At 51.2% G+C, this 20746-nt stretch overlaps 3 protein-coding genes across 3 annotated transcripts; 2 read left to right on the top strand and 1 right to left on the bottom strand.

Moving 5' to 3' along the window:
- The first annotated feature begins 364 nt into the window (after positions 1-364).
- Positions 365-3947, top strand: TGME49_297280 (hypothetical protein). The gene is made up of 2 exons (XM_018782307.1): positions 365-480; positions 856-3947. The coding sequence occupies exon 2, from the start codon at positions 3076-3078 to the stop codon at positions 3691-3693; it is 618 nt and encodes a 205-aa protein (XP_018638349.1). The 5' UTR covers positions 365-480; positions 856-3075; the 3' UTR covers positions 3694-3947.
- Positions 3948-4482: 535 nt separating this feature from the next.
- TGME49_297270 (hypothetical protein) lies at positions 4483-10967 on the bottom strand. The gene is made up of 7 exons (XM_002371116.2): positions 9204-10967; positions 8480-8597; positions 7568-7615; positions 7004-7104; positions 6303-6354; positions 5798-5866; positions 4483-5183 (listed from the first exon to the last, which is right to left on the bottom strand). Exons 1-7 carry the CDS (start codon positions 10181-10183, stop codon positions 5076-5078), a joined length of 1476 nt encoding a protein of 491 aa, XP_002371157.2. The 5' UTR covers positions 10184-10967; the 3' UTR covers positions 4483-5075.
- Positions 10968-11310: 343 nt separating this feature from the next.
- On the top strand, positions 11311-19707 carry TGME49_297245 (transporter, major facilitator family protein). The gene is made up of 11 exons (XM_018782306.1): positions 11311-12912; positions 13251-13342; positions 13849-14029; positions 14583-14793; positions 15480-15568; positions 15955-16060; positions 16656-17122; positions 17649-17731; positions 18147-18300; positions 18737-18801; positions 19310-19707. Exons 1-11 carry the CDS (start codon positions 12472-12474, stop codon positions 19377-19379), a joined length of 1959 nt encoding a protein of 652 aa, XP_018638348.1. The 5' UTR covers positions 11311-12471; the 3' UTR covers positions 19380-19707.
- The last annotated feature ends 1039 nt before the right edge of the window (positions 19708-20746 follow it).

Genomic DNA, 20746 nt, shown 5'->3' with positions numbered 1-20746 from the left:
AGCTAGTGGCATTGTAATCTGGCAAAGCACTCATATGTAAAGTGGTCTGTGCGGTCAGTGTTCTCCATGAAGCACTACGCATCAACCTGTGTTTTGCAAAGGGCAACATGATGGCGGGCGAACTCTGCGGAACCGTACTTGCATTTTCGGTCAGGAATCTGATGCTTTGCCGTTGGCAGAAGATAGTTTGAAGAGACAGCACAACGTGTGGGGCGGAGGCACCGCTTGTGTCACTGTTGGTCTCTCAACTTTTAAGCAACAGATGTGGCCAAACGGTGAACCCATTATTGCATGATAGCCATACGCACGTGAGTTCTGCCCGGATGTGGTAACCTCATAGCTCGGACTCCCCCTGGCAGCAAACAAAACTGAGGATAGGTGAATGTCACGTTTCTACTGTCGAAACCACATCTTTTACTAGAACTACGAATGTAGAAACTGGGTGACGGCTGGCTTCCATTTCACGGCCTGACTACTCAAGTAAGAACATCCCGATCTGCTGTACGAATGGCGTTTGGTGCTTGCCTGCAGGAAATAGGGGATACTATTGTGCTTGCAGTTTACACTGGCACCACTTGCCTAGCTTTGCTGACAACTTATGAGACAACTTTGGAACGTGTGTTTCTGTCCAGTCTCAAAGGTTTAATTAATTCGCCCAGGCCAGGATCGTGCTAATATATCCCATAAATTCATTAGTTGACGTAGAAGGCCCCGCTTCACCTGGTGACCTAGCGTGGCAGCTAGCCATCGGAGGTCGTCTAACATTGATCGGAGTGATACGCCGCCTTCTGACATTGGAGTACGTAACGTTGGCGATTACCCCCATAAACCGTGTCGTTTGATTGCTATCTGCAGCCGGTAAGCTTCACAACCTTTTCTATTCTCGCCTGAGGCCTAGCCACAAAAGTACTGGTACAAGAGCTCCGGTTCTACTCTGCTATACCCTTCACCAAGATGTTGGATCGTCTCGTACCAGCTCTGCTGCTTTGTTCTTCGTTCTTCATTTTGGTGGACAAAATATGTGGTAGTCCAGGTGCATGGACTCCTCATACTCATGACGTCCTCGCGGACCAATACGGACGTCCATTCAGGCGGTTAGCCGATCAAGAAGCTGCGCGACCGAGGAGGTTGGCTGTGTATGCGTCGAGATCCCCCATGCTCGGCCACTTCACAGCACCCTCTCCGGGAGGACCTGAAACGGTTGCTAACATAGCCCAGGGTGAACCTTCTTTGCCTACCGGAAATGCCGGGGAACCCATTCGTTTTTATGAGGGAAACGAAGGAGTAAAGCCTCATCGAAGCGCACCACCCTTCGCACACCCCCGCCCTCACCGCCGGTTCCGCCTGCCGTCGCACCGCCAGAGAAGCCGTCACGAAGCCGACGAGATGCTGAAGTGGAAGATCCTCCAGTTTTGTCGGCAGAGATATAGAACCTGGTTCGACTGCCCACTGGCGGAGCACCTCAGTCGCCATTGAACCTTCTGTGGGAGCGGCGCAACGCTCGTTGTCCACGGAGCCTTGGTAGCAGCGCGCTGTACCGAGTGATATTGCGTGCGATGCGGGGGACCACGAGGAGTCAACGGGGTCTGGATTTTTGTTTGAACAGTGAACTTCTCTGTATAGTAAACAATCAGCGTACCCTATCAGAGATCTGGCCGCTTCGGGCGCATGTGAGCCCTGTGGTAGACCTGGGAACAACGACGTTTCTGAACTTTATTCGGTCGTTGTGGCTGGACGAGCCCTCATCAACTGGTGTTTCTGGCAACGCAGAAGCTCCGTGTTCCATGCCGCATTCTGTGATTGGTGTTTCGACTGATACAACTGGCGGGTTCAGCGGAGATCCACCCACTCTTGACAAAACTGGTTTACGATTCTACCAGTGTTGGAAACTACTGCCTTGAGCCGCGCAAATCGCCCTCTGTACGCGGTGCAAAAACGCGTAGTTAATTGGAAGCCCACACAAGGATACACCAGCCACAAATGCAGTTCGCTGTAGCAGACTACGTAGGCATTTGAAGACACCTCCTCAACAGGAGTGGACAAGCCGCTGTTTAGCACCACTCAGTTGTCACCGTGTTCAGCACAGCAGCTTACGCAACTCTGGCTGACCACAGTCGTCACCACCCCTCTGCGAAGGGGACTGCACGGCGGGTAACAGGATATGATTCGCGTGCGGTCACACGCACTGATGCGTTGCCATAACGTCCATGAGTCAGTGTATTTCCCAAACTAGCCAGTCCCTCTCGTTTTGCACCTGATAGCTGTTCCTCTGGCCATCGACAGGCAAGCGACCCTATCGACTCCGCAGAACGGGGTTTTGTAACGCGTAGACTATTCGCCTTAGTTGAGGTCTAAGATGCATATGCTGAGGACATGCCAAGTTTTGTGGAACGTCGACCGGGTTTCCTTCTCCAAAGCGATGAGGTCTCAACCTTTAATCGACAGCCAGGTAATTATTTTCTTTATCACCTGCATGCAACCCTGGGTTTCTTTTTGCGATTGCACGCAATACGGAAATACTCCTTTGGACGATCAATTCATCCAGCGAGAGAGCATTTAGTCTCTTCATTCATGAGCGTATCTGTGAACAGATTCCTGCAGCAGTTGCCCTTCCCCTTTCTCGGAAGACAGTGTGTACGGAAATCCCGGGAATCCGAACGGACGGTAAATTATAACAAGCTACATGTCTCCAGAAGAAGAGGATGCAAATGGCGTTGGTAGAGACACAAAGCCTGGGTGCGCAGACGTGCAGCATTATCGAGTTGGTTCGCTTCAGCAAGCGGTAGGGTGTTTGGGGTTGCAGCTGCTTGTGGCGGTTAGCGAGCCATATGGAAGAGCGACGGAGACGCCAACCTCAGTCACGATCCTTCAGGCTGCGCAGGGAAAAAAACGGGGGGCGGCCTGGCTGCTGGACCGTCCGGTTGAGCGAACGGGTCCACTCTGTCGCTATTACCTCTAGGAACGGGGGTAGAAACAGCTAGGTTCCAAGCCTGCTGATGAAGCTGGCACTTTTGAAGGCCCGCATCCCATTTGTGACACCCGGTTTTGCTCCTGTTGGTCTTCTAACGGCGCACAATGTCTTGTTTACACAGCAGGGTGACTTTAACGCTTTGTATAGTGGCAGCAGGGACTGTGGCTTGCCACTGCACGTATGCAAACCGTGAACCAACAAGGGACGTCCCGAATGTGCTGGAGATTCCGGAACTGGCGTTGGAGAAGGGGAATGAGGAAGACGTTGACGAATTCAAGGAGCCGCTTACGGCTCCTGACGAGGAGGACTCACCATCCGGCGCTCGGAAGAAAGGTGCGACCATGAAGCGCCTTCAAAGTACTCTCAATGGTACAGCAAATACCCGGCTTAATCTTCCGAATGAGCTTTGGACCACCGTTCAGAAGATCTCGCCCAAGAGCGCACATGACAACGCACCCATGCGTTTGTGGATTCGGAAGAAATACGCACCAAAGGCGGAAGCAGTTCCGATAGAAGCTTTAACGTCGGCGCTTGTGAAGAGAATTCGTGGTTCTCAAGAGAAGGATGAGGGCGACCCTGCCAGGGGCAAACAAACAGAAGCGATCATCGCCAACATCCTCCGCTACTGCCGCACTCATTACAGACCTACGGAAGCTTGTCCCCAACTCGCCGCCCTCAGGCGCTTTGGCCTGCCTGCCGACAACGCCTATCCAAGAAGATAGCTCAGGAGATACGAACAGGAATTCTCGTCAGTCTTCTTTCTGCAGTGGCTTCCACGCAGAAGGAACCTCGTCTTCAGAACCGTTGACTGTATTGGAAAACTGTGAATTCAGAGAAGCTTGTGTGAGTTCGCTTTTTCGTTTGCTGCCTTTTCTACTAGGCAATACTCGACTACATCAAATACTGTTGGTGTCTGCGTTTCGAGTTTGTAGAGTTCTTCCCTTGACAATTAGAAAAAAGTATTTAAATGAACGTGCTGCTACTTTCCAAGGGTCAATTCTTCGCGCTGTCTCCACTTTCTCAGAATGTGGACATTCCCTGCCAAGAGACAGAAAATTGTCACTACGATAAAACATCAGGGCACACTGGCATTCCTGGTGTGCCGATTCCTCACATGTGTTGCAGTCAGCTGAGTCATTCCAGTGAAGACACCACAGTAACTAATTGGTAAACGGGACACGTTAGTGGCAGGGCTCTTGGTGACAGTTCGTTCGATTTCTTCTTTAGTGTACAATAAATGCAACACGTCAAAAACGACGAGGAAAGTTTACCCAGAGAGCGATTTCGACTCACAGGAACAGGCCTGAGCGTTCGGTCAGAGGCACCGTACCGATTTAGCTGACCGCCTCTTTCTTGCTGGCTTTAATTCCTGTGTTTCTCGTTTTTTAGGGCAACCCGCCTGTTTTTGAAAGTCTAGCGTGAGTGGTTGTGACCTCTATAATTGTAACTCTGCTATCGCATGCACGAACAAGTCCAAACTAAGAAAAAGTCATGTTTGTACGCAAATCACCGCTCGGTGCGAAAAACGGAAGCTAAAAGGCACAATAGCGCCCCTACGAGCAATGCAACGTTTTCCAAAAGATACCAGTACGAATTAGGTTTCTCCTCAGATGCGACATCGTTTGCCGTCCCACACAAACTGAGAAGACTGAGGAAAGTGTGCACTGTCAAATCGAGACAGCACTTCTTCCAGAGAGTTGTTTATTGGACGCGAATTCTCGTTTGACCTGAGGAACAACCGACCTGAGAGTCACGTGTGTCATCGCACAAAAACGCTTCCACGTTTCACGTATCTCCTCTTTACTCTCGTATTTATCGTAACTACACATTTTTCTGACGACATCTTTTTGCCGCCGTCGAGTGTACGTGTCCAAAATACGTACTCAGCGGCTCTAGATACAATAACAAATAAAGGTATACAGAGATGCATACGTACATGGACACATATATATTACACATTCATACACAACTGTATATGAATATATATATATATAGATATAGATATATGTATAGATATATATATGAACAACCCTGTTCCACGGTTGCACGCACCCTGGAAGAGAAGAGACTACTCAAACTCCCTGCGATGTAGAAAGTCTTGTCTTTAGCGAATCTGCTGCGGCGACGAGACATGACCCAGTGGGTTCGGACCGTAAGCTTCTTGTTCATTCTCGTACTGGTACGGCCGTCTCCAGAAGACGACTTTCCGAATCTGAAAAGGGATGAAGAACAAAGACACCGTGCAGTCGGCAGCTTGCAGTGTCAGACCGGAACGAGATCACTGGGGAAACAGAGACGTCATCACATGGACACAACACGCAGGTAGGAAAGTCGATAGACGGATCAAGAGAGCATTTTCTACGATACCGGCTTGCTTGGTTACGGCGTCATTTGTCTTCGTTTCTCTCTGTTCAGTGTTTTCTTTGCTTCCCCTCGAAAGGTTGTCGCTCCTTCACGGAACTGCCGGAAGCGTCTTGCACTGGAATTTCTATTCCGAAATTCGTAAATCCGCGACGATTCCAAGGCATTCATACGGCCAGTCATAGTACACCGGGAAAACGGTAAATCGCTGAGGTGACGTTGGCGTTGTCTCTTTAATCGGCGGGCTATTGATATGGCGAGCGCCAGACGAACGAAAAGGAAAAGCGTTCTGGCATATGCGCTCCGTTCGAGGTCTAGTTGCAGAAGCGCGACTCCAGACAGTGACTTGAAACACAGCCTCTTCAAATCTTGATCCCCGTTTTTTCCAAAATCCCCACCTGTTAGGCCCCAAATCCAGAAAACAAGCGTCGGCGAATTATAAAACCTGGACCCCCTACCACCTACCTGTGCCACCATTTCTTCTGGAAGACGATGCTTTTGATTGCCTGGTCGATCTTCAGGGTCAATCGAGTGCTATACATACACACGGGGAAACAAGCAGAGGCACTCCATCAGGGGAAGCGTTTCTGCGTTTCACAGTCACGAATCCGTCTCTCGACTTGTGCACATTTTCTCGATTCAGGTGAGCTCTGTTCCCGTCCTCGGCCGCGTCCATTCTCCCCAATTCCGGCACCCGGATTCTACCGAAAGGCAACAATCTGAACAAGTGAGACCACCGCATAGAATGATGCGGTTCTGAGTGTAACACAGGTACGAGCTGCAAACACAGAACGCCTTTCCTTATGCTGAGGAGCAACTTAAAAACCGTACAAGGATACATTGTGTCCACCCACGCATCGAAATTAGTATATTCACTTGGATATGTTGGACGCCGACTTCCCGGCTACAGAGCGAAACGCGGTCGAGGGCTACACGCTCCACCTGAGAGCAGAGAGGAACTGCAACGTACCTCGGTCACCAGACGCACCTTGGCGCCCGGATAGTTCGCTGTGATGAGATATCTGCACTCAAGAAGAACGGCGAAAAGTCTCGCAATCCGATTTTCTGAAGATACACTCTTTCTTGCGATTGAGAAACATGCACAAACGACGGCTGGCCTAATCGTGGCGAAAGCAGAGAATACTCTGTCTCTCTCGTTCGTCACGCGGCCTCAAGATGTGCGGGAGAACAATCAGAGCCTGTGGCCGTACGGAGATGCGCTCGACGCATGCATCGCGTTTTCACAAAGGACGGCTGGCAGACCTGAAATGCATGCGTCTGCCGCTTTTTAAAAAGTACAAGAGAAGTGGAGCGAAGAAAAAACGGGTTAGTGTGGTGTAACTCCCGACAGAGATTATAGGGCATGTGAAATCTCTTTTGACGTTCACGAACGTTGTCGCACATTAGAATAGCTTCCGTCAGCGGAGGTGGATCAGCACCTGAGCATCGACTGTGAATTTCTTGATTACTGCAAGCTGTGCTACTCCACAAGCGACACACGCCTCAACAGATTCTCCGAGCCGTCGGGGACTCTGGACTGAGAGAGCGGTGTGACAGAGTCTGTCGTCCCTCGAACTTTCACTTGGAAAAGCTGATGACTGTGACATCTTCTTCGACTGCAGAACTTGATTTGAAATAGTTCAGCTCAGAAACGCCTCGAGGCGCCCGTACCTCAGCCATTGCTTAAATCCGAATTTGTGAGTCAGAGGCCCATTGTAGCGAAACGCAAACATGCCGTCCTTAGCTCCTATCAAAGTCGCGATTCCCACGCCCTGAATGAGAACGCATGCAAACAGAGCCGTGACAAGAATGTGTCTCTGTCCTTACACAGAAATCGGAATAACCTACCTGCAGAGAAACAGAATTGACACATTTGAGGAAAGACCTGCCATGCTTTGAAAATACGCACTCTTTCGAGACCAATCAGTATCCTCACAGATTCACTCATCTACACATACGTGGCTGCATCGAAAGAAGTCTGCAATTACATCTATCCGTAAAGAATACATATTAAAGAGCATATATTCACATGTGCTTCCAAACACCGATACATATTCATGTGCAGTTAAATATATAGTTTACAAGTAGGTGTCTCGCTAGCTGTGGAGGGCCGTTGCATTAATCCGAGAGATGCTCGCTCTGTGGTGGTTGCTTGAGAGGCGCAAGGGGCGTGCAGACGCAGAGAAAAAAGTCACACCTTTCAGCAGCTCTGCTTCCGTCTAAAGAGAGACTTACATCTCCTCGATCGACTATCGGAAGGACTCTCTTGATTTTCTCAATCTCCTTCGCACACAGGAGAAACACAACACATCCAGAAAAAAATACGTACATGCACATATACAGAAATACCGTATACATACATGCATATATATATATATATATATATAAATATATAAATCAGCAGTTCACGCCCACAGTCGTTTGTGGAAGAACATCACAGCCGTGTTTGCAGCATGTTGTCTTTTTCGACGACTGAGATCATTCAAATAATATTATCGGTGCCCCTGCGAGCTCAGCACATTGCTATGTTCAGACGGAAGCTCAGTTTTTGGAGCGCAGACAAATCGCCTTCTCACCAACAGGTGAATTCTTGTCACCCGTAGCTCAAGAAAAAACAACCAGCCTAGAGAGACACATCGACGGACGCGCGAAAGCGTAGCACGGAGACGCAGAAAATGTGGATTCACCTTCCTCGAAGAGGCGCAGAAGAATGGCGGACGCACAACGCGAGAGAGTCGGTCACGAAATTCACAAGAATTGAGTAACGCCGATCCACCGGAACAGACAGAAGAAGAAGGCGAGACAACAAAAGCGTTTTTTCGGGCACAGCCACTTCGGAAGTCGCTTGCTAACGCAGTATCCTGCGCCTCTGTGAGCTAGGCCTCTTTACGAGCTTCTTCTGCGAAATTTGGGAGACTGCGAATTGGACTCCCGGTTTGGACCTTGAAGTCGGCCGACGCATTTCGGAAACTGAAATTGCAATTTTTGAGCGATGCAGCTCCACGCACTTCGCGACAATCACGTAGGTTTACATTCTGCCCACAGTGCACACCTGACCTTATTTTTCGTACAGTTTTTCAGGTTTTTTACGGAAGCATTTACGATCGAAGTCACTCAAACGTAGGACCTGAAGCAGCAGGCGTTTACCTCCGGATCGATCTCCACGTTCCCTGCAGCCTGTTCGGCTGTCAGCATCATGTCGTCCGTGGACCCCAAGCCTTCTTCTTCCATCGAGTGAATTGAGTGCTCCTCTTTGATGTAGTAGCTGAACCAGATTGAGCATGCATCCACAAAGACAGCATTCTCCCATGCTCGTTGGCTCTTCACTCGACGTTCCACTCCCGCATGCCAGCAAAGCCACGAGGAAGACACGAAAACTGAACAGACACTGAAAACGACAGCACATGCATACACACACTCATACATCTATACGTATGTTTATCAGGATTTATATATATATATATATATATATATATATATTTATAATAATCTTTAGACGTATATCTTCAGATGTATATTTGTTTATGTATAACTGCTTCGATATCGAGCCACTTGGATATATATATATATATATATATATATATATGCATATTTGCATGTGTATGTCTGTCTCTGTATATACATTTTCATGGATGGCTGCGTTGATGGAGAGGCACTGAGAGACTGCGTGGTCGAAAGAATCCCGAATTTTGTTCATTTGCGTTTGTTCGCTCTGTTTCGAATCTCACGTGACCTGTGAAACTGAAGAACACTGGCTGGAATCAAATGTTTGTACGTTCGCTTTCTTCCGCCTTTCCCTTGGGTGCCTCGCCTCTCCTTTGCTTTTTTGTGTCTCCTCAGGTTCTTTCCAGTTCTTTCCTCTCTTCCCTACATGCCTTGAGCCAGCTTGTTCGCTGTCTCATACTCCCAGGCCAAGTTCGCTCGACTCAGGCCGCGTTCCCAGGCGTGGTCCACCTTCTTTCTTCGTAGTTTCTTCGGATCGTCTCCGAAAATGGGGTATCCCCAAACCATGTGGACCTTTGTCGAGGAAGGCAAAAGTCTTTCCGCGGCTGTTTCTGCCCTTGCGACTCGCCATGCTGCCCAGCCTGAGTAGCCTCGCAGCGCGGAGCGCGGGATGCCCACAGACGCCCAGAACAGCGCGCAGGCGGCGACGCCAGGACTCTCGCTAGCCGCGCTTCTTCTCGTTGCATGCAGGCCGCTCCGGAGGGGCCGCTGCGCTGTGGAAAGGCAGGTCCGAGACACCTCAGAGAGAAGGGAGAGATGAGAGAGAGAAAGAAATGCGGGAACACTTGCGCATGCGTTTGAAAGACTGAAGCCCCGAGGAGGAGGCTCAGGGGAAGAGAGGCCCGCAGCTCGTATACAGAGAAGAGATGCGCCTTCCTCGTTCGTCGTTCCACATGGGCAACGAGAAAACAGTGGACGATTCAAAGGAGAGGAAAGAGAAGAGAGCGACGAATGGGAGGAAGCAGAAGAAGAGGTGCGAAGGGCAGATGAGGAAGAAGACGAAGCTCGAAGACGAGCAGAGGAAGAAGAAGAGGAAGACGAGGAAGAAGAGGAAGAAGACGACAGACGAAAAGAAGATGAGGAAGAAGAAGAGGGACGAAAAGAAGATGAGGACGAAGAAACCGAATGCGCGGGAGATGAAAAAGACCGTTTTGGGATGCACAAAAGAGCAGCGAGAGAGGGAGAAAAACGATGTGGAGGAGAGGACGTTTGCAGTTGTGCGGCTCCCGGAGCCACTCTTTGCCGGAAAAGATCAGCCTCTCCAAAGAGTATTTTCGCTGAACAGAAACGTGAGAGGAAGAACGAGAGAAGGATGAAACAGGGGAGGAGACCCGAGAGAGGCGGCATTTGGAGAACAGAGAGAGACAGGGGAAAGAAGAGAAGCGTCGTTTTCCATGAGCGGAGACGGCTTTGCTCGTCCTTCTTCTCTCCCACCCTTTCGCCTGCGACGACATGCCACAGGTTCCATCGAGGGTGGAGGCTGTCGTCACGACACCAGCCGGACGAAAGTCCAAAGTCGCGAGGAAAATGGCGAGGAAGAGAGAGGAAAATGGCGAGGAAGAGAGAGGAAATTGGGAGGAAAAATGCGAGAAAAGGGGAGACACTTGAGAACCAGTGGAGAGGCACAGAGAGTGAGGACTGAGGAAAAACGAAACAAGCAACCTGCCGAATGGAGACATCGGCCCATGGCTGAACTGCCACAAAAAAGCAAGATATCCTGTCGTGTCGGAAGAATACGTGATGGTCTTTTACTGGATTCTTCCTCGAGGTGAGAGAGCGGGAAAGGAGGAGCGCATGCACACCCTTCCGTCCATGTTAGCGAACGCGAGAAACGTAGACACAAACTAAAGAGTACTTTTCTTTCCAGAAAACGGACAATAAACACACCGCAGAACGGCGACCGCGCAGCGGCACACACACTTTTGCGCCAGCGGAGGGACCACCCGCTGGCTCTGCCGGCGTTTTCGGAGGTGTACATACACCCATACAGCTGTGATGAGCTGGAAGACAGGGATAGAAAGCCGAGAAAGAAGAGAACAGGGTATGGTCAGTTGTGGGCAGCAGGCAGAGGAAATCTCTGGGTCCCATTCTCCTCTCAGCGTATTGTTATCGGAGGCGGAAACCTTTTTTCAGGAGCGAAGAGAAGAAACTCGAGGGGTGGAGCGGGCCTCGAGGACGGCATTCTCGACAGAAAACATGGAACCAGTCCCCTGATAAAGACAGGAGCACGAAGGAACGAAAGCTTTCGCTTCTCTGGTTCGAAAGAGAGAAAAGACGCATCTGAAAAAGCGCGCCACGAAAACGTGTCTCCTTCCGCGCGCTGTCCGGAGACACGAGGAGCGGGCGCGGTGTACATACACCGCACGTGGCTGGGATCGCGGAGGCGCCTTTTTTGAGAGTTTTCGTTATTTCACATGTGGTTTCTCGTTCAAGCACGTGGACGCGCATGTGTTTCCTCTCTCCTCAGGTCTGCCGCGAAAACCGGAGAAAACGCGCGCAGCTGCCGGATCTGTTCAGCGCGCCCACCCCCCTCTCTGTGTCGAGTCGAGACTCGGTTGCCGGGCTGTGGTGTACAGACACTCCAAAGACATCCGGGAAGAGGCCGAAGCCTTTTCTGTTTCTTGGCGTCGGAAATTCGCCTCTTCATAGGAGAAACATCGCCTTTCCTCTCGACAAAAAACTCGCCGGCCTCGGTCCTCGTACTGCTCTCTTTTCTGTCTTGCACACCGCAGGGGTGTGCATGGCCCCGCAGTCCCTCCTCAGACGGAGGCGTATCTCTCGCGTTCCCGTGACTGGACGGGCAGAGCCGTCGAGAGTTGACTAGGATCCGAAACTCTTCAGAAGCGAGGGTGCTCCTGTCTTTTCTAGAAGTCCGTTTGTTCGTCGCTTCTTTCTCCTCTCGTCTCCTTCACTGGCGGTCTGCGCGGGCGCGATGAACCGCGTCGGATGAAAGACGAGACAGAACACGGCACACACGCGAGTGTCTACGGAATCGTCCTCGCCGACGCATGCCTCACAGTCAGTCTCGATGTTCTTCCCATGTTTTAATCTCTTTTCTTCCGCGCTGCAATCTCTCTGCCCTCTGCTCCGGCATCTTCTCGCTCTTTCCTACGCCGTACAGTGGCAGCTCGTCGTCCACCAGGTGCGCTTTCTCCTCGCCGCGAATCCTCTCTAGCCTTCTTCGTTGAGTGTTTCCGTCTTCGTCGCTTCAAAAGATCTCGAAAAAGAGTCGCCAAGGTACACCAAACGTAATGGCTCCACTCCTGTGAGCTGGACACCGAGCCGTGCTCTCCACGGAGACAAAAGCCAGCTTCACTTGTTTTCTTTCCTCCGCTTTTCTTCGCTTCTTACCTCCATAGGTTGATCCAAAGAGAGACAGGACGCCTTGAGCGTCTGCTCTCGCTCCTCTGCTCTCCCTCAAAGCGCTCCGTCTGTCTACCATGAACACTTGCGATATTTACGGCCCTCTCTACCTCCTGTAGAACTCTCTCTTCTTCTCCCCTCCATTCTCGTTTTTTCTCTGTTCTTCTCTTTCTCCTTCTCCTCCCTGCTCGCTTTATTCCTCTCTACTCTTTCCCCCTCGTCTCCTCCGTGCGCGCGCGTTGCCGCGTTTGGCGTCTGCTCCCCGTCGCGCCATGTCCGCTTTTCCGGCATCTCCTCAGCCTTCTGCTTTTCCGGCATCTCCTCAACCTTCTGCTTTTCCGGCATCTCCTCAGCCTTCTGCTTCTCCGGTGTCTCCTCGGCACTCTGTCTCACCCTCATCTGGGACTCTACCTTCGTCGTCGTCTCCCTCTGTCTCCTCTTGCGCGCTTCGAGGCCTCTCGTCGAGCTCCTCCGCGCTCAGCCGGCCGCCTTTCTCCTCGTTCCCGGCGTCGCCGGCTTTTTCTCGACGCTGCATGCTGACAGAGAGCGAAATGGGGAAGACGCGGAGTCTCAAATGGCTGCGATTTCGGTGCATTCTTGGCGCCTGTTTGCTCCACTTCTGTCTCGGCGGCTCGCACACCATCGGCAACCTTCTGCCGTACTTGATCGGCTTCATCCGGAACGCACAAGCGACCTCGGCCGTCTCCTACAAGGCAAGCCGAAGGCGAGACGAGAGAAGGGGAAGAGGAGGAAAGAAGACAGGAGGAGAGAGAAAGATGAAGAGCAAGACGACAGACTGTGCGAGAAAGGGGAATCGAAGACAGTGAGAGAAGAGACAAAGCAGAGGCCAGCAGAGCACACAGCGGGAAGAACACGAGAGCTGAACTCCAGAACCAAGACTAAGGAAAACGGAATGTTTGCCTTTTGGGCGCTCCGTCGGTGCTTCGGAAACAGAAATCAGAAAAACGAGATTTCTCTGAAGACCGGGAGACTGGGGCAGGAGCACATGACTCAGCTCTGCATGCGTCAGTTTCTGTCGCGTTTGCTTCAGGACGGACTGAGCATCTACGCATGGGCCATCATCTGCCAGGGCGTCGGCGGCTTCCTCGGCACAACGTTGGAGAAGAAAGCGGGGACGAAAAAGTAGGAGAAAGACAAATACGTAAAGGAATCGTGCGCCGAAAACGAGAGAAAACGTCTCGATGCCTTCACTTGAACAACGCAATAATGGGCAGATCCCATGCGAGTCAGAACACACCCTTGCACGCTAGAAAAAAACAAGTTCGGATCCCGCCACAAAATCCAGCGCCTTTCCCCGAGGCTCGAGAGACACCGCAGGGAGGCGGAGCGCTTCCCTGTCGTGACGGCGCGGAAATGGTCAAACATGCACCTGTAGCATGTACCCTCTTTCTATCTTCTGCAGACTGCAACGTGGCCAAGAATTGGAAAAGAAATCCACTTTTCAATACATCGCCATACATATATATACATATATATATGTGAATGCATATGTGCATACACAACATCTCGCAATCTATCTACCTCTCTATCTATCTGTATCTATCTGTATATATGGATATATTTGCATGGAGGTTCTTAGTTTCGATTTGCTTGTGGTGTGAATGCATTTACTCTTTTTTTGCTTTCAGAACAGCCTTTTTGGGAAGTGCATGGATGACGCTGGGCCTGGCGCTCTGCGGTGTCTGTACACACGACCTCTCGCTCTTTCTCATCGCATACGGAGTCGTGACGGCGCTCGGGTGCGGTGTGGCGTACCCAGTGCCTCTCGCTGCGACGCTGAAACTGTCACCTGCAGAAGACAAAGGATGGGTGAGCAGGACTTCCTTTGCATTCCATCGAAAACGCCCTCTCTCGTTTTCTGCCTGCTCAGCGACAGAAGCCTTAGCTCTCTCGACGATGCTCCAGAGGCGCGCCTTCGCTTGTTTGCCTCGGCCACAGTTTGTGTGCTTTCCTTCCTGAGGAAGGCGGCTCTTGTCTTTCCCGGCTGGCGATCTGCGTTGCTCGGCGCTCTGCTCTCTCCCTCCATTTCCGCGTTTCTCGCTCTGCTCCGTTCGGCGCCAGCGAGCGGGTCGTTTCTTATTGCCCGCAGTGCGTCCTGCTTAGCTCCTGCCTTTCCGGTGTGAGCGAGACGGTCCGACGCTCTTCGTCTCCTTCGCGGCACCGTGGATTCTCTCTTCTCCCTTCTGTTCGCTGGGCGCGGTGCGTTGCGTCTCCTCCGCAGCAAAGCGAAATTGTTGCTCTTCGTCCTCCCCTGTCTTTCCAAGACGCGAGGAGCTCTGTGCTCGCGCGACTCACGCAGAGCGTTCAGAAGTCTCCCGGAAAAGGACCTGTATCTCTCGTTGTTTCTGTCTCTGCCGTGCAGGTGAGTGGGCTGCTGTTCTTCGCGCGCGGCCTCAGCGTCTGTATCCTCTGCCCGTTCCAGAGTTTCTTTCTCCACCAGCCTCCGGAGGTCTTCCTCTCTCTGATCCCCGCACCGCTCCTGCCTTACCTCTCGGGTGTCGCGTCTGACACCGCCTCTGCCTCTCGCCTTTCGAGCCTCAATGGGAAACGCGCCGCGCCTCTCCCCTCTCCGGGTAAGTTGCTCTTCTCGCAAACGTCTTCTCTCTCCTTTCGCTCTTGTTCTCTCTCCTCATTCTTCGTCTCTCTCCTTTCGCTCTTGTTCTCTCTCATTCTTCTTCTCTCTCCTTTCGCTCTTGTTCTCTCTCCTCATTCTGCTTCTCTCTCCTCATTCTTCTTCTCTCCTGTCGCTCTTGTTCTCTCTCCTCATTCTTCTTCTCTCTCCTTTCGCTCTTGTGCTCTCTCTTCATTCTTCTTCTGTCTCCTTTCGCTCTTGTTCTCTCTCCTCATTCTTCTTCTCTCCCCTTTCGCTCTTGTTCTTGCTCCTCATTCTAGATCCGTCTTGTCTTTTCTTGTTCTCTCTCTTGTCGCTGTTGCTCGGTTTCTCCCCGTTCTCGCTTGGCCGTCTCGTCTGGTCTCTCCTCTGTCGGTTTTGTTTGGCGTTCGTTTCCTCGGTCTCGCACGCTCCTCACTCGATTGCCTCGTTCTCCACGCCCGTTCGCCGTCGATCCGCGAGATGGCCGGTCGCTTCTGTCTGCGAACTTCCGTGTCTGCGTTTTCCGTCTTTCTGTCCAGACGACTGAAGCCACCCATTGTTTGTGAGTCTCTCTCTCGGCGAGCCGTCCTGCACGATTTTCGTCTTCTTTTCGTTTACTGTTTGTTGCGTTCCTCTTCGACTCCGTGCTGTCTTCGCTGCCTGCAGGTGGCGAGAGGTTCCTCACGGACCAGGCTGTCCTCGACCGCCTGCCTGCTCTCTTCTTCGTCATGGCGGGAGTCTTTGCATGCATCCAGGTGAGGCGAAACGCACGGCGATCGCGTTTGTACGCGTTCCGCGACACCGCTGGTGTCCATTCCCCTTTCCATTTCAGGCTTTCAAGCCACCGCTCGTCACTCGCCTCTCGTCTAATGGCCTCCACTTCCCGACGTGTGTATGTTTTATCTCTCGCGTTGCTCGCGTTTTTTTTCTTTCCTGTCGCTCTTCGGCCTCTCACGTTCGTGTCTCTTCATCTCCCTCACCTCGTGGCTTCCTGCTCTCAATGTGCGTCTTTCGCTGCCGCGGACGTCGCGTTCTCCCCTCAATGATTGTGTTATTCCCTGTTCCCCTTGGGTTGTCTCCGGCGTCCGCTTCACCCGCTCTCCCTCCTCTCTTTTTTCTCTCTTTTTTTGCATTTTTCCAGCTCCTCGGCGTTCTGCTCCTCGTCGATCCCGAGCGCACAAGCGCGGCGGACGAAGCGGCGGCGGATGCAGCAGAGCGCCAGAAGCTGCTCTACGAAGACCCCCAAGGTAAAATGCCAAGGAAGAGGTGATGGAATTTAACGGCAGGAAGGCCGATTTGGGTCCACGGTCACTCGGCGAGAAAAAAACACAGATTCGCAAAGACCTCAGGAACGTAGAAGCGAGAGAGCACGTGTGTGAGAGAGAAACGCGTTCTCCTGAACGGATTGTCGAGGACGAAAAAGGAAATGCGAAACGCGCAGACGCAGGAGAGCTGGGGAAAAGGAGATCGACAGAGGGCGAAGCAGCGGCGAGAGCAGAGACGAAGGCGAGAAGGAGAATCGCAAGAACCGGACAGGAGATTCGTCATGTGTCAAACACACTGTTCAAAAGTCTCTGAAATAGATGGCGATGAACGGCGTTTGCAAACCAGCGCCGGATCCCTTAGTCGTTCCTCATATTCACCGAGACGCGGGGCTGGAGCCGTCAGGCCATACGACAGAACCATCGAGAGGCAGAGGCTCAATCCGTTCGCCTGGCAGCATCCCAGCAAAGTCCCGCCGCCAACTCGAACTGTCCGTGCAAGCGGAGTGTACGCTTTTTCTCTTTCTTCACTCGCTTTTTCCCCCTGTTTTCTTCGTCTGCATGCGCGGCTTCTTCTCAGGCGCTTCGCGTGCGTCGGCAGGTCGGTCCTCGTCCTGCTCGGCGTCGCAGGTGTTCGCCTCGCTGGTCCTCACGCCCCAGGACATGTGCAGTTCTCCCTCGTTTTGGCGACTCTTTCTGATGTTGTTGCTTTCCTGGCAGTCGCTCTTCTTCGTCCAGCTGTTCTGGAAAGTCCTGCCGCTCTATCCGGAGGCTTCCCTCGCCGCCTCAGCCGCTGCGCCAGCGCCTCTGGACTCGCTCTTCGCGTCGGTCGTGCGCCGAGTCCCGCGCGCCCTCGCCTCGGCTTCGCGTCCGGACCCTCGGGCGCTTCATGCAGCTGCTGACGCCTGGAGCCTCACTGGGTCCTCGTGGAGCTTCGCAAACGACTTCTTTCTCAGCTGTCTAGGCGGCCTTCTCGGCGCACTCTGCTGCTTCGGACGCCTTCTGTGGGGATACATCGGAGGCGGAATTGGATATATGCGGAGCACGGTAAACACACACACATTACTTCCATTCACTGTATATATATATATATCTGTACTTTGTAGCGTTTCGTACTGTCCATTTATTTCCATTTGCATATGCACTTTCATTTATATATATATATATACCTCAATGTACATACAGACTTATTTGTGAAGGCGTAGGTGCTTGTATACAAATACATATATATATATATATATATATATATATATATATATATATATGTGTACGTACATCGTTATGGACGTGGATATACGCCTGCGTATGTTCTTTCATCTATTTATTTATAGTGCATCTGTGGATGTAGGTATCTGTGTGTATGAGCACTTGTGTCTGAATGCATCCAACTATACATAAGTTTAACTGCCAATTCGGTTCATAGAAACCTTGCCCAAGGTGTTGGGTGCTTTGCGGAGTTTCCTGTTTCTTGTTTCCGCGCATCTCCGCACTTGGTCGACCTTCTATGTAGCTCGGGTTTTGACGTTTCTCATACGCTTGCATGCATTTGTTTTTGAACATTTGGATTTCTCAGGTCGTGATGAACGCCCTCACAGCCCCCTGCCTCTTCGCTCTTTCTACCTACGCCCTTCAGTCGCCGCAACTGTACGCTGCATGGTAAGGCAGACAGATCTGTTTTGCGACTTTTTTCTTTTCTTCTGCATTTTTGCGGGATTTCGTTCCTCAGTGTTTGGCTTCCGTTTCTGCCTGCGTCGAATGCCTTGCGGCTTGTCCGAGGTTCCTGGGGAACTGTGGAGATGCGTACTTGCGTCTCCAGAACTGTGTTCTCACCGAGGAGGCCTCTAGTCTCTCGCCTCCCCCCGGTCTCGCGGTGCCGGCGACTCTTGCCTGCTTGTTTCGAGCGTCCACCTTCTCTCGTATGTTGTTTTTTGTGTTTTTCTTGCTCGCCCGTTTCGCGTTGCTCCTCTCCAGCCTTTCACACACGTTTTCTTTCACAGACTTTTTCTCGTTCTCCCGCGCCGGGGGTGCGCCACTGTCTGTTCTCTCCGATGGACTTTTTCTTTTTTCGCAGCCTCGCATTGGTCCACGTGTGTCACGGAGGAATCTTCTCGCTCTTCCCCTCGGTCACCAGCGACTTGTTCGGGCACAAAAATGTCGGTCCTGTCTTCTCTCTCCTCTTCGCAGCTCGCCTCGCTGCCGTCGCCCTCGCCGCCATCTGGATCAACGTAGGCAAGAAACACTCTTGCAAAGAAAGCAAAGACTACCACGTCTCTCTAGGCAAAGCACAAGCGAGAAACTCGGACTACGGATGTATATATATACATATATATATATATATATATATGTATACGTGTATATGTATGTGCATGCATTTGTGTGCATGCGCGACCGTGTAGGACGTTGTTAGGAGTACAAATATATATATATATATATATGTATATACGTATATATATATATATGTATATATATGTATATATATGTATATACGTATATATATATATATATATGTATATATATATATATATATGTATATATATGTATATATATGTATATGTATATATGTATATGTATGTACAGATGTAAGAGTGCAGGAAGTGGGACGCATTCCGGTCGCTGTGTGTTTCTGTTTGCATATGCATGCCGCTGAATTTTCTTCTACAGATCGCGCTGACGTACGGCAACCTTCATATGGTGGTGGGCGCTCTGGGCGTGTGTCACCTCGTCAGGTAAGCGACAGAGTCGCTCAAAGGAAATTGAACAAGCAAGAAACGCAGCAGTGAGGCAAATGCAGGCTGCCCGGCAACTCCACAAACTTGGAAGCTCGCGTATGCAACTCTTCTGCGCTACTACATCCATACATGCATATGCATCTGGAGGAGGCCTACACGTTGACATGGGCATACGCTCTAGGAATGCTCGTATGAATAGACGTCCATATGTATGTATATGTATATGTGTTCTGTTTTAATAGGGATATATATATTTATATATATATATATATGTATATATGAATGCATACGAGGTACTTGTTTAATTCATATATATATATATATATATATGTAGACATGTACAATTGAATGCGTATGTGTGTGTGTATGCATCCTGTGTGTATGAGATGGTGCGTGCATGCCTCGGTGAGGATTCGTGAGAAGCTTGGGAGGTGATGCATTGAAGAACTTTGTGAAGCTGGAGAGAGAGTCGAGCGGTGACTCGGTGTTTTGTGTTTTTTTCCAGCATCGGCACAACGTTTTTCTTTCATCCAACAGACGCGCTGCCGTACCGCTTCCCGACGTACTCGCCCTGACGGCAACGAAGGGATTTCGCGATAACCGAACTTCGCAAACCCCGATGTGTTGTCTGGAAAAGATGCGCGAAAGCTTCCTCCAGACTGAACGCAAGTCATACGCTCGTGTGGAGAATCAGTGTCTCTCTCGTGGAGCGACTTTCGCTTTTCAGCAAGAGGGAGACACACGCAGTTTTTCGACTTTTTCTTTTGACTCGAACCGCCCCAATGAGTGCATGGAAGCAACCGCGGCTCCCCACACCTCTGCACATTGCCGTTCGTCGTTTTCCGCTCAAAAGAGGAACCGTGTCTGCATTTCTGGATACGTCGAGGCAGAGAGCACAGCAGAGAACAGCGCGCGTCCGCCTGGAACTTGTCAGCTACAGTCGGTCGCATGCACCCTGCCTTTACCCAGTGCGTTCCTCGTTGTCGACAGGTTGAAGACCTGCGTAGAGCCAGACCCCCCTACTGGAGAGACGACCTCTTCGCTCCACATGCAATGCCCGAAAGTGTCAAGTCCGACAGAGAAATACCAAGTAGATTGTTCTGGTGCTCAGGAGCGCGGGAGACACCCGACTTAGCCGGTCGATGTTAAAATTGTCAGTGGGGATGCCCGAACGACATCGGCATCCCTGCAGCGGTTAGATGTACTTCCGAAGCATTTTGCGCATTTGCTAGCGTTGAACTCTAGTTGGAGAAGTTACTTTCTTGGGCCGCGAGAACGAGGCGGCTTCGAACGCGGTGGATCTCCGGAGAGTGCCGGGGTCTCGACTTCGTCCAGAAAAAGCGATGCACGCACTCTGGAAAACGCCTCAAAAAAGAGTCCCGAACGCAGTTTCTGGAGGACTTTTAGCGCATGCAAACAGACTCCACACCTTCGGCGGTGCCAGGCGACAGCCAGGAACGATGTCCTGGGCAATTTCGCTAAACTTGTGCGAACACACTGTGTTCTCTGTCATCTCAAGTTCAGACAGCGAGAGAGAGAGTGAAGACCTGTGAGTCTGACTCAGTGCGAGGGAGAGAGCATGGCAGCTCCAGAGTAAAGCACAGAGTCACCCTTTCGAGGAAAAGGAGAAACAGCCAGCCTCACTCACAGAGAAAGCGGCTTTTCTGCCTTCGTGGGTGAGACTGCAGACACATATTTCACTTTTTGAAGAACCTTCCTTCCCTCTGGGAGGACCTCAGCGTTCGACAGCAACAGACAACAGCAGACGATCCGTCTACTCCGAATAGAGACTACCGCTAGGCAGCAGAGACATGTGTGTTTGCGTATACCTTAGATGGACCTAGATGCGCATCTACATCCCCATCTCGGGCCACAGAGCTACCTATCACTTTGAGGGCATGCAGGGACTTAAACATCCATGCGCATGCATGAATATATTGTG

Source organism: Toxoplasma gondii, chromosome II (genome assembly GCF_000006565.2).
Source record: "Toxoplasma gondii ME49 chromosome II, whole genome shotgun sequence".
Taxonomy (NCBI): domain Eukaryota; phylum Apicomplexa; class Conoidasida; order Eucoccidiorida; family Sarcocystidae; genus Toxoplasma; species Toxoplasma gondii.
Note: the sequence above shows the minus strand (reverse complement) of the source record. Positions and strands in the feature narration are given on the sequence as shown.

Excerpts from the sequence above, each read along its gene's own strand:
- TGME49_297245 (XM_018782306.1), top strand. The coding sequence starts at position 12,472 with ATGTCCGCTTTTCCGGCATCTCCTCAGCCTTCTGCTTTTCCGGCATCT. Across the intron at positions 12,913-13,250 it reads CCTCGGCCGTCTCCTACAAG|GACGGACTGAGCATCTACGC; the intron begins GCAAGCCGAAGG and ends CGTTTGCTTCAG. Across the intron at positions 16,061-16,655 it reads GCTCTACGAAGACCCCCAAG|GCGCTTCGCGTGCGTCGGCA; the intron begins GTAAAATGCCAA and ends GCTTCTTCTCAG.
- TGME49_297280 (XM_018782307.1), top strand. The coding sequence starts at position 3,076 with ATGTCTTGTTTACACAGCAGGGTGACTTTAACGCTTTGTATAGTGGCA.
- TGME49_297270 (XM_002371116.2), bottom strand. The coding sequence starts at position 10,183 with ATGCCGCCTCTCTCGGGTCTCCTCCCCTGTTTCATCCTTCTCTCGTTC. Across the intron at positions 6,355-7,003 it reads GGATTTAAGCAATGGCTGAG|ATATCTCATCACAGCGAACT; the intron begins GTACGGGCGCCT and ends TCTTGAGTGCAG. Across the intron at positions 5,184-5,797 it reads CAGAAGAAATGGTGGCACAG|ATTCGGAAAGTCGTCTTCTG; the intron begins GTAGGTGGTAGG and ends ATCCCTTTTCAG.